The sequence below is a fragment of the Spermophilus citellus genome (genome assembly GCF_964194105.1).
Source record: "Spermophilus citellus genome assembly, chromosome: 13".
Lineage (NCBI taxonomy): Eukaryota > Metazoa > Chordata > Mammalia > Rodentia > Sciuridae > Spermophilus > Spermophilus citellus.
The window spans coordinates 51,006,876-51,020,049 of record NC_138193.1 but is presented as its reverse complement, the minus strand read 5'-3'; the positions used below and the strand labels follow the sequence as shown (position 1 = coordinate 51,020,049).

Below are 13,174 nucleotides of genomic sequence, written 5' to 3'. Positions count from 1 at the left end.
GCTTTCACCTACAAACAGCAGCAGTGCTTGGTAACTTGGTTACCAAGAAGGAGAATGGGTATCCACATATCAACCCTGCATAGAGATTTAGAAAGTAAAACCAGCCCTTCCCTAAAGGAAATCTAATCAGAACCTAGTCCCTTCCTTTCCAAACAACATCCAGAAACATCAGGAAAAACGAAACAAGAGCCACCTATCAAAAATTTGAAACTCACTCAAATAGCACAGGAGTAGTTTGCTCTTGCAAATCATGCAGCATTTCCATGTATTTTTAAATGTCTCCTTTAATATAAAGAATATCAATCTCCAGAAATGGTCTTGAGGAGAAAGTCAGCCATCTTCCTAAACAGTCAACTTTAGAAGGGACAAACATCAGACCCTTCCAGACTCACATACCTTCAGTGTTCCTGTCTCCCAGAAGAATACCGACCCCTGAGACAGTGGCCCCAAACACAGAATGAAAACACACACACACACACACACACACACACACACACACACACACACGCGTAGAGAGAGAAAGTGAGCAGGATTCACTCAGGGTTTCATCTACTGGTTTAATTATAAGCTGGACAAAGGAATGAGGTAGTCATGTGTGTTAGCTAGTGTTTTGTTAAAGTAACAGACCGCATGGATAGGACAAGAAGCAACTTGCAGTAGGATTCTCCAGAGGAACAAAACCAGCAGAAAATGCATGTGTGTGTGTATGTGTGTGTGTAATTATAAGAGGGAATTTATTAGATTGGCTTACACTCTCAGAAGCTGAATAGTTCCCCAGTGGCTGTCTGCAGGCAGGAGAATCAGGAAAAGCAGCTCTTTTTCAATCCAAGAAGCTAGAAGCTTCAGAAAAAGAGATGCCAATCATTTGTCCCCATTTTGAGGCTAAAGTCCTGGAAGCCCCCTGGGAAGTGGCTGGTGCAAGTCTGGTGAATCTGGAGTCTGATGTCTACAACCAATGGCAACATTAAGAAATGTACCTGCTCAAGAAGAGTGGAGCGTGCCTGTCTGAGAACTTCCTTTATGCAACTCTTTTGTTCCTCCCAGACCCCCATCCTATTGGATGGTGCTATTATATTCCGGGCTGGTCTCCCCACTCACTTCTCTAACCCACATGCCAACCCTCTCTGGAAAAACCCTCCACAGACACATCTAGAACTGTGCATTACTCATTTTCTAGGCATCTCTCAATCCAGTCAAGTTGACAGTCAAGATTAATCATCCTATAACTAATGTACTGGGAAAAAACAGGAGGGGCCTTGAGACATCCAAGACCATGTACAGTAGAATAAGAACATGAAGAGACCTACAAGATCTTTTCCACCATTTTTTCCTGTCATACTTCTCATGATTGCTTCCAATCCACTTATTATATTTCCCTTAAAAACAATGATTATTTGCATCTTCCATATTTACCTTCATTAAAGTTTCACTATTCATTTCCTTTGCAACCAGGGAGTGTTCCCCATTTCAGAATTAATTTTCAGTCATCAAGTATATTTACTGGATCTAAAAAATTTCATTTTAGACATTCTACTTTCCATTTCCTTGCATTCTCTTTATTTAAAAAATTATTGATATACTACAATTATATGTAATAGAGGGATTCGTTGTTGCATATTCTAAAGTTTCAGACTATTTTTTTCTTTTTTCTCTTTGTGTCGCTGGGAAATGAACCCAGGACTTTGCACATGCTAGGCAAAGGCTCTGACCCTGAGTGACATCCCCAGGCCTCCCTGCATTCTCTTCATTTAATCTTAACCTACACTTAAAAGCAGCACTGTCTTCTTGCATCACAAACAGCATTTCATTCCAGAAGATGGGGTGGAAAGACAGAAAGTTAGAGGGAATAGAAAAACAGTACCATGTACCCTTTCATCCTTGACAAAAATCACAAGATACACAGTAAACACCAGGCCATTCAGTGAGTTACCACATTCAATGGTCACAACTCAGGGTCATGCTGACCAAAATGGAAAACTGCCAAGTACCTCCTGTGCTGAACTGAACTCCAAAGTCCAGTAGTCTGTTTGCTCTCACCAGAGACAATTTTTTTTTTTTTTTTTGCAACAGCTAACTTGGGACCTTAGAAAATCCAGACTCTCTTTCTAACACACCGCTACTTCATTTCGAGGACATCTTCACTGTAGAGTCAGGAGATTACCGTCCAATTGCTTATAAAAACATGATGTCAGAATTTTAAACATCTCTATTCTAGCTCCAGTGTCCTCTCTCCCCAATAAAACCTTGAAGAAAGAGAAAAAGTGAAATTCCTCTTATGTGTGGGTACCCAGGGAAGGAGACAAAAGGCTTCTGTAAGTAGGGTTAGGAGGTGACCAATGGCCTGGGATTCACTGAGCCAAGAACACAAAACCCTGGCTGTGAGTCACATGCGAACTCCATATCTCATCTTGCCAACCACAAAGGAGCCAGCTAGGTAAGCCCTGAGAAGTCCCCCTTTCTGTAGTCAGGTTCCACGTCATCCATAATCCTCTCACAAAGAGAAGCCAGGAACTTCCTTTACCAAATTTCCTTTGGTTCAGATTTGCCACTGTAAATAGAAATGTCAGGTCTTACACTTTAACTCGGGTCACCATGTGTGAACTCTGGCTAGAGAATCAGAAAGTAAAACCCAAAGGAAATTTCCCAAAGGAAATTTTATCAGTACCCCAGTCCCTTCCTTTTCATACAACATCCAGAAATGTCAGGAAAAACAAAACAAAGGCAGACTCTTAAAAAAATTAGAAACTCATTCCTTGTATATGAACAGTTTCAGGTGTCCAGAAATGATCTGGAGGAGATGGCCATCTTCCTAAGGAGTGAACTTTGCACCAAGAAAGAGGAAATATTGGATGCTTCTGGACTTACCTTCTGTCTCCCTCTCTCCCAAACACCTCAGGCAGCCCCCCAAAATGAAACATACATAAATACACACACACACACACACACACACACACACACACACACACACACACACGTGTAGGGCTGAGAACTGCATAGAAATCACCAGGCTAAGTTACTCAAAGCCTCTTTCCTCATCAGACTTGATGCACAATGACAGGAGCCAACAATAGGCCCCAGGCTAGTTCACTCGCTTCTGCTGAAAGGAAATTAAACATTTCCAGCAAAATAAAGCTCCTAGAACCAACCCTTCATCCACCAAATTAGAAAATGCCAATCTTCACTTCTAACTGGAAGACCTTTCATCTCAAAACTCAGCAGAGGCAGAGCCTTTGCTACATACAGTTCCATCGCATTTTTCTCCTAATATAAGATGAGAGATGGTCACCCAGGAAATAGCCCTGGACCAGGACCTAGGCCTCAGCCCTGACCCTGTAGAGAACAGGCACCCACCTGAGACAAAGGAGTAGGCTGCCAGGATGTTGCTGAGCAGAGCCATCTCCATGTGCTCCGCGATCACTGGCTCGGTGCTGTGGCTGAAGGGGAGCTTCATGCTGCATCCAGCAGACACTTCCCGGAGACGCTGCAGCTGAATCAACGGGGCCACACTCCTTCTCTTCTCTTCTGTTTAGAAACATAAAGTGAGGGATGAGGTACATTTGGCTTTCTAGGGACTGTGTTCCAAGTAGCCTAGGCTCAAGAACAAAGAGCCATCTTCTCAATGCCAGCCAACTTTCCCGGCCAGGAAGCCACAATGACCCAGGGTCTTGTCCTCTTTGTTCAAGCGAGCTTCTTGGTTTTCAAGGATGCAGTAACTCTTTATATCTGTTTTTCCCAGCCTTTCTCCTCTCTCTTCCCCATCTCACTACTCCCCACTTTAGCACATCCCTCTTACCTGTCCAAGTACTCTTTATTGTATTCTCCCTGGTTCACCTTTGAGGAACTATCCACTGGGTTCAAATCCCCATCACCTTAATCCCTCCTGCACTGTAACCCCAAGCCACAGTTTGCTCCTCTTCTCTTCTTTCCCCTGCACTGACATCTGTGTACCTTGATCAGTTTGCCTTATCCCTCAGGTCAAAAACTGTGTACCCTTGGCAGTGGGCCAGAGCTGGCTATCCCAGAGCTGGCTATCCCAGAGCTGCAAAAGTCATTTGAGTTCTAAAATATTCCTGAGAATTTAAGAGCTCAGCCGGCTCCCTGACCCCAACTCCATGATTCCGCCTATGCCTGTGCTGGGCCATCCACAGACGTGCACAGACCATCCACTGACAGAACTATCCCTCTAGGGGTCAGAACCGGGACAGAGATCTCAGGGTTCAGTGACACTGCCTTTGGCTGCAGGAGCACATCCCTTCCCCACCATGGTCCTCAGACCCAGCAGAGTCATTACCTAGTTCACTAGGCAAACACGTCCAGAAAAGCCCCTAAAGATGGAAGGAGAGAAATGGCAAGGACCCTGGTACTTGCATTTGAGGCCAGGGAAGAAACTTGGGCTCTCAGTGGATCACAGGGGTCAGTAACATGGGCCACACTGAGATGGCCTGGAGAGCTGAAATTCCACAGACGGATGGAGTAGGTTACAACAGAAAAGACAACTGTCACTCTGGTAAGCTCCAGAAGGCTTCAGGGAAAAATAAAACAAAGCTCAGATCAACAGAAACAACCACAAAAATCTGGGAGCCCCTGAGTGGCAGGATGAAGAGTGGGAGCTTCAAGGACTCTGAGAAGGGTCTGGCTACTGTTGAGAGACCTCCTGAGCCCGGGGGGCAGCATAGGGTCTCTTTCAACAGCCTTCTGAATTCCTAAGAGGTAGTAATCGGATGGTACAGGTGGAGGGTTAGAAATACCAGCCTGAGTTCAGCAGGTGTGAGGACCCCAGGATCCAGGAAGAGAATGAAGTGACTACACTCTGTCTCCAAGTGCAGTGAGACAAGGCTGTTTCAGATCCAGACCCTCCTGCCTGACCCCCGGAATGGTACATAGTGCAGATCTCACCTGTTCATGCCTGGAAGTGTTCAGCAGTCTCCTACCTTGTCTTTGTTTTGCTGATGCCTTCTTCCTGCTCAATCTCACACCCACTCTCACCCTGAGCGTCATCTTTCCACAGTACAAATATGATCACATCATTCTAGAGCACAACCTTTCAGCTCATCTCCATTAAGCTTCTTAACATAATATCCACTTCCATAATATCTGACACCCGCCTTAGCTCCTCATTTATCTCCTACCCAACTCAGACACATGTAGACACAGAGAAACTAGCTTGCTTAAAGCTCAGAAAATTCCAGATGATTTTCAATTTCCCATGTGCACCAAGCTTTTTTTTTAACCTCTCATGTGTTCAATCATACTCTTCCTTTTGCCTAAAATGCCCCTCTTCCCCTCATCTGTCTAGCAAATGTTTCCTTCAAGAGAGAATTCAAATATTCTATGGAAACCTCAAAATCCCACTGATTTTTTGGCAGAAACAGAAAACTTCACATTAAAATTCATCTAAATATCAAGGAACCCCAAAGAGCCAAAACAATCTTGAAAAATCTTCTTAATAAAACAAAAGAACAAAGTTGGAAGTCTCACTCTTCCTGATTTCAAAATTTATTGCAAAGTACAGTAATCAAAACAGTGTGGGGTTGGTACAAAACAGACATGGAGACCAATGGAACAGAATTGCATAAATAAACCTTCACATGTATGTTCAAATGATTTTCAACAAGAGTACCAAGACCATTCAATGGGGAAAGACCATGTTTTAAGCAGTGTTCGGAAAACTGGATAGCCATATGCAAAAGAATGAACTTGAACTCTTAACCCCCACCACAATAAAAAAATGAACTAAAAATGGATCAAAGAGCTTAATGTAGCAGTTAAAACTTTCATAAAACTCTTTGAAGAAAATAGGGAGGAAGCCATGGAATGATGTGATCATATTTGTACTGTGGAAAGATGACGCTCATGTTGAGAGTGGGTGTGAGATTGAGCAGGAAGTGAATTTCAAAATGATTTCTTGGATATGACACCCAAACACAGGCAACAAAAGTAAACAGAGGTAAATTGTACTCCATTAAAAGTAAAAACTTCTGTGCAGCAAGCTGGGCACAGCGGCACATGCCTGTAATCTCAGAGACTTGGGAGGCTGAGACAGGAGAACTGCACGTTTGAGGCCAACCTCAGCAATTTAGTGAGAACCTAAGCAATTTAGCAAGATCTTGTCTCAAAACAAAAAATTAAAAAGGGCTTGGGATGTAACTCAGTGAAGTTTCCCTGGGTTCAATCCCAGGACAAAAAAATAAAATTAAAAAAAAAAATCTGTGCATCAAATGACAAAATAGCATGAAAGGCAACCCATGGAATGGGAGAAAAGATTTGCAAATTATACATATGATAATACATATAATATATAATATAATATATACCCATTATATATTTTTTAAAATTCCTATAACTTTACAACCAAAAAAAAAACTCTATTAAATAATTGGCAAAGGTCTTGAACAGAAAATTTTCCATAAATATATAAATAGTCAATAAGCACATGAAAAAATGTTCAACATTACTAACCATGTAGAGGAATGGTAGGTATAGAGAAATTGAAACTCTTGTATACTTTTGCTGGGAGGGGAGGGGAGTAAAATTGGGTAGCTGTTATGGAAAATAAAGTGGTGATTCTTCAAAAAGTTTAAAATAGAATTATCATATGACTCAGTAATTCCATTTCTGTGTATATACCCAAAAGAAATGGAAACAGAGATGTGAATAGAATTTGTAAACAATGTCCAGAGTCGTATTACTCACAATAGCCCAAAGATGGAAGCATCCAAGTGTCCATTTACAGAGGAATAGATAAACCAAATGTGGGGCATACATATAATGCAGCAGTATTCACAGCCTTAAGTGGGAAAGAAAGTCATGCTACATCAGAGATGAACTTTGAAAACATTATGCTGAGTGAAATAAGCCAGTCACAAAAAGAAAAGTACTTCATGATTCCACACATATGAGTAATCTGCAGTAGCCAAATTCATAAGGATAGAAAGTGAAATAGAGGTTGTCAGGGATCAGGGGAAGTGGAGCAAAAAGAGTTATTATTATGGGGTACAAAGTGAAAAAAGTTCTAGAGCCAGGAGTGGTGGTGCATACCTGTAATCCCAGCAACTCCAAAGGCTGAGGCAGAAGGATCACAAGTTCAAGACCAGTCTCAACAATTTAATAAAGCCCTAAGCAACTTAGCAAGATCCTCTCTCAAAATAAAAAAAAATATATATTTTACTTTAAGTAAAGTACCCCTGGGTCTAATCCCTAATACCAAAAAGAAGAATGGGGGGGGGGGGGAAGAGTTGGAATGGTGGTGATGGTTGTAAAATAATCTAAATAAACTTAATGCACTGAACTATATACATAAGGTAAGATGGCAAATTTTATATAAATCCTCCCACAATTTTAAATTAGTAATTATTAATAATTTTAACTTGATAATTATTAATAATTACTATAATAAGGTGTTAGGTATGACAGTGAATTTTGAAGATTACTTCTTGTAGTGAATCCTACAGTCAAGTTTTGGTTTCCAGTTAATAGGAATAATAGCAGAATTATTTTTTAGTGGTATTAAAGTTGAAGTACATAAAATTCTAATTCACATCACATCATGAATATGGTTTAATTCGAAGTAAAAATCTTACATTAAGAAATTGGGTAGTAAGTAAGAGTAACCCATCACATTTATAGATTAGCCAAAAAAAAAACCCCATCATATTAATAGATGGAAAAACGTATTTGTGTTAAAATGTACTAAAAATTCATGATCCAAAAAAGATCTACCACAGTGAAGCTCTCTCTGAGCTCCCCAAATGCCTCTCTTTGGCTATCAAGTATCCAAATATTCTTCTCCTATCGTATCTATAATAGTACAATTGGAATTGCCAATTGACATGTTTGCCACCAAGTACCTAATATGATGCTTGATGAAAAGAGGGTCTCAAGAAATGCTGGCTGGCAGGACAAAAGGACAGATGAGTAAAAAGAGCAGTTAGGCTTGAGGTCTGTATTCCTAAATCTTTGAGGGCAGGTCTGACAGATCTGATTCTGTGTGGGCCACCAAGCAGCACTCCGTCAGGACTGTGAGAGGACCACATGTAAGCTAGACCCTCACTGTGGGGCAGAGACTTTCCCCACAAGTCTCCAAGCCCTAGATGCCAATGTAGAGAGATGCAGGAACCAGGGGAAAAAGGAAGGCAGATCAAAGCTGAGGAAAGACCACCTCAGGATGGCCCATCCTAAAGGACAGCCTCCTTGGAAGAGCCACCATGGTCCACATGGCACAAGCCAGCCAAAAGCAGAGGTCAGCACCTCTTTTCCATAAAGGGCTGAGAGCAACTAGTTAGGCTTTGAAGATCCTTAAAGTCTCTATCACAATTACTCAATTTTGCCAAGCACTCAATGAATGAGTGTGACTATCCAATAAAACCTTATTTACAAAATAGACAGTGGTCTCATTTTGGCCCACAGCATAATTTGCAGATGCCTGGCCTGGATCCTTATTGCTCAAAATATGATCCAAGGATCAGCAATATCCATATTATTTGGTCATTTGTTCAATCTGCATAATCCTGGGCAGCATCCCAGACTCACTGGATCAAAAATCTCCTAAGAGGCCCAGGAGAGTTTGGGAAGTACTGCTCTACAGGACCTTTGCGACCCCTTCAGCCTGAGCACTATGATGCCACACAGTAGCAGAAATCCCAGCGAGTTTCACTTAGTGCCTTCTTTATCAATCTCATCAGAGATGGGAGGGCTTGTCCTTACTAACCTGGCAGATAGCTCAGCTCTCAGCATTTACAGAGTACCCTGGTGAGAGCAGGGGCCAGAGGAAAAGACACAGCAGAGGGGAGTTTTAAGGGCAGCTGCGCATGAGACAGGCTTGTGGTGTTACAGAAGTGATAAACCCTAGAGCCAAATTCTACTCCCAAATCCTTCTCTCTGAGCCCTCCCTCAATAGAGAGGGACCTGCTTCAGGTAGCTCTAGACACTTCCCATGGGCAATTTGCCCTATAATTAAAACATCTCTGCATCTCCTACCAACATAAAGGTAAGGAGCACGAAGCACACACATACTGCCAAGTCCAACATTATCCTCAGTTCCTCTAGGAAGCTTCTAGTCACTGGTTGGCTCTAGAACAGTAGTTCTCAACCCTGGGGCTGTTTTGTCTCCCAGATGACATTTGACAGTACTTGGAGATCTTTTAGGTTGTCACAGCTACTGTGTGCCTGAGTGGGGGATTGATCCACAGAATAGGAGTTAGGGATGCTACTAAATATCCCACAATACACAGAACAGGCCCCTGATCCAAAAACGTTCATAGCACCAATGACGAGAAACCTGCTCTAGAATAAATATCCCTACTTTATTGACCAGCCTAAGTAATTCTCAGGGCTTTTGTTTCTCATGTGCATCACCAACACAGTGAAAAGGGTGGCCAACAGGGGCTGCTTAGCAACTCCCACTGCCTTGACCAGAGTAGTACAGCTCCAAACTCTGGGTCAGCAATGTTCCCAGTGACCAGAAGTGAGCAGGCTCTGGGTCACAATAACAAAGTCCTCCAAAGAATGCATCATCAACCAACACTGGCTCATTTTACTTGTTTATTTTTGTGTGGTGCTGAGGATCGAACCCAGTGCCTCACGCATGCTAGATAAGTGCTCTACCACTGAGCTACAGCCCCAGCCCAACACTGGCTCATTAATTAAACTGGAAAGCCACCTGGCACAAGATCTGATTAGGTCCTCCTCAGGACATGTCAATGCTGGGGACTATGTTGGCAGGAGTAGAATTATAACTATGCCATATATTTTCAAAGCGAAGGCTTTCCCCCAGTAATAACCCATTGTATTATTCCCACACCATTCTAGAGAAAAAAAAACATTTCTAATGAACACTCTAGGAACCAGCATCACAGTGCACTCTCTAGACAGCAGCAACCAAGACCTACCTTATTCTACAACAGGTTTCCTTCATCCATGGCCCAAAATTTCTTCACCTCCTTACTGATGAACTGCAGCACAATTGAAAGAAAAAGCTTCTTTCTATCACTTACATCCAAGAATCTTGTCTTCCTGACCACATGCTGCTCTCTTGATGAAGATGCAATAAACCCCGTCTTGTAAACACTTCCCCGTAGATTGAATGGCTAATTGGATGCATGGTGCGTTGTTCTTACTGGCTTTCGTTTTAAAGGTAACCTCATTCCCATTGCTGCAGATTTATATTCTCTGCAGCCTTGAGTCCACCCGTCTATACTGAATGTAATGTCTAAATGGCAAAGTATAAAATGAAATGTACCTGGAGAGAGTATATTTCATCTTATGTTTCAGTAGCAGCAGTGAGCATCCCCTGGTGTGTGAGTCCCATGCAGGTGACTATCTCACTACATAGCACTCAGGGGGTAGTAATCTCATTATTGCTTTAACTACCAGGGGAATGGTGTGCTGTCAGGAACAAAGAAGTACCTGGTAGGAGCAGATCATCCCTGTTGATGTTGGTTTCAGCCAGTAAAGGATCTAAATGTGGATGGTACCAGTTGACTTCTCAGACTCTGTAAGAAAAAAGAGGTGACACAAAGCCATCACATATCTAGAAGATCACATCATACCGTAGACCAGCTGTTGACATGAACCCAAGAGAGAAGTTCTGGTGGTGTTTGTCTTAATCTCTGGAGAAATGGGCAGCATTTCCTCAAAGGAGAAAGGCCATTGCCAAAGTTGAATCTGGAATGTGGATTAGACGCCCAGGGAAGCCAACCTCCCAAGGTCACTGCAGAAAGGAAACCAGAGGTAGAAGATCAAAGACATGTGCTTCCTCTTCCCTCTCATCAGCCAAAAGCCATTCAACAGCTAAAGAAGAATGCTTCTGGCCCTTCATCAGCAAAATTTGGAGGTTGACCGCTCTGGAACAGGAAGGGAGGGAATTTGGTTCCCAAACAGAATGCCCAGGTGAACCACGAAATGCAGACTCCTGCAGCTTTGTGAGTACTGGAAACCTATAAATGCTGATGTGTGTATTCCCACAGCCCGTTGCTTCTATCCTGAAGGCCTCCATTCAGTCCAGCTTGGGAAGCTTCTTTCTGTCACCAGCTTCATTTAGGAGTGTGTAGGGGGTAATGAATCAGTCACAGAGCTCGGGAGCATGAAGACTCCCTGCTCCACTTACACAACATATTCATCACCACCACATTCTACCAGCTCCGGCAGCATCTGACTCCTGCCTGTTTATGTCTCTTCAGATACTAATCTCAGCTGCTTCTGCTCCACAGAGAATTTGTGGTACCCTCCTAAGGCAAGAAATTAAAAGCAAGCAAGAAAAGGAAACTGGAGGCAGAAGATTGGTAGTTCTTTACAACTCATGCACCTACGTGCAGAAGCAGGCTCTGAGGGCCTTGACATGTGATTCTTCACTGATGAAAACCATCAAGGGCAGTCACTAGAGTCTGAGGGCAAAGACTCCAAAGGAAAAACAGAGAAATGGCTGAGCAGAAAGAAACTCCAATTTTCTCTCTAGGGCTGATAAGCACCTGCAGATGATATATCCACCATGGTAGCCTGCCAGTCACTGGGGCTTCCTTTGTTCCCACAATTTGTCCTTCAACGCACCACAGCACATCAATTCCAGGGACATAGTCTGGACCCTGACATCACCTAGAAAGGTTTTCAGCTCTGAGGCTGGAGCTGGGAACCCTTTAAGGGCAGGAACCATGTCTTAATTTCTCTCCGTTCCCAGAGCCTCCCACAGTAACTGTGCTCAGTGACGGCTGGATGAATGACTCACACTCAGAAATCCCACTTTTCAATCAGCACCTTTATCCTACTTCTCCACACGCTGAATCAAGGTCAGTGTTCTGCAACTTCTCCGAAGTTTCTTCTTTATGCTCATCAAGTTTATCATCCTCATCTTGGGCTCACTTGTCCTCCACACAGCCTGGCTACTCAACTGTACCATGCTCTGTGCTCCCCAGAACCCTTCTGCTGCCTTCCCTACCTGCAAGGCCTAATTCGCAAACCACTCCAGCCCTCACCTGCCTGCTCTCCTGCCCACCACCCAGGTGCTTCTGAAAAAAAATCATTTGTCCTTGAATTACAGCAAAGGTTGAGATTATGAAATCCACCATTCAAAGGCTTTGATATTGCTAAGAGAACCTACATGTATTCCTGAATCTCACTCTCTCAGTGTTCCTAGTTCCCAGAGAAAAAGGACCAAATGCCTCCTCTTTTTGCAAGCTCATTTCTCCATCCTCCCCTCTCTCTGTCTTCTAAGCATGTATACAACATATGTACATATGTGAGTACACACATGTATACATGTGTATGTGTATTTGTATGGGTGTATGTATATCTTTCACTCTCAAATACTTTCTTGTTCTTTCCCAGTCATTCTCTCAATCTTTCAATCTGACATTATCTACTATAAACTCATTTAATTGCCTCCACCCTTACATGATCTTCCCTTTGCTCACCACCCCTATAGTTCCTTGTCACTCACTCTCCTTCCCTTCAAAGCCTAACATCTAGAAAAGCCAAATATGCAGAAACTCACACTTCTTCATTTCATTGCTTCTATCATTCAGTTCTCGGCCTGCAAAAGTTGGCTTCATAACCAGCCTATCTACCAAAGTATCATTGATAAAGTGGCCGTAGTAAAGGAATCATGGTCTCCAGACCTCCTGCTGTGTGGGGTCTTGCGTCTCATCCTTCCCCATTCATGGTGGCTAGCACAGTACCTGGCACATAACTGCTTTGAAAGAAATTGTGTCACATGATGGGAGTCAAAATATGTGGGGTTTATACTGCCAGAAACAGGCTTTAAAACAGAACCAACAGTTTCTGAACCATCAGTGACATTTTTATAAGACACCAACAAGACCTCTGTCTTGATTTGAGCCTAACAGCTGAATTACAGAACCAGGGTTTGGACCTACTTTGGCCCCAGACAATACACACATGAAGGTCACAGACCATAGGAGTCCCAATGCCTGGAAACTTCACAAAGGATTGGACAGAGGTCAGTATTAGGAATAACTCACCCAACATTAGGAATGGCTCTCCTACCCTATAATGCCTTTTAGCCTGCAGATGGATGACCATCCTATCCAAGGCCAACACTGCTTGTCAATAAATATTTACTAAGCCCCACTGAAAATCATTAATTTATCTCTCATATGAGGATCCTGACTCATAATGGGGATGGGAGGGGAGCATGGGAGGAATGAAGAAATTTTAGATAGGG

At 42.8% G+C, this 13,174-nt stretch overlaps 1 protein-coding gene across 2 annotated transcripts in view; it reads right to left on the bottom strand.

The window, feature by feature from the left end:
* Positions 1 to 13,174, bottom strand: part of EVA1A (eva-1 homolog A, regulator of programmed cell death) — a 66,833-nt gene that overhangs the window by 32,628 nt on the left and 21,031 nt on the right. The window contains exons 3-4 of one of the 2 annotated variants that reach the window (XM_081265487.1): positions 10,405 to 10,490; positions 3,352 to 3,522 (exon numbers count right to left, since the gene is read on the bottom strand). In XM_081265487.1, the coding sequence (XP_081121613.1) occupies positions 3,352 to 3,451 (100 nt within the window). In that variant the 5' untranslated portion in view covers positions 3,452 to 3,522; positions 10,405 to 10,490. The remainder of the gene's footprint in view (positions 1 to 3,351; positions 3,523 to 10,404; positions 10,491 to 13,174) is intronic. The other variant, XM_081265488.1, reaches the window with a different exon arrangement.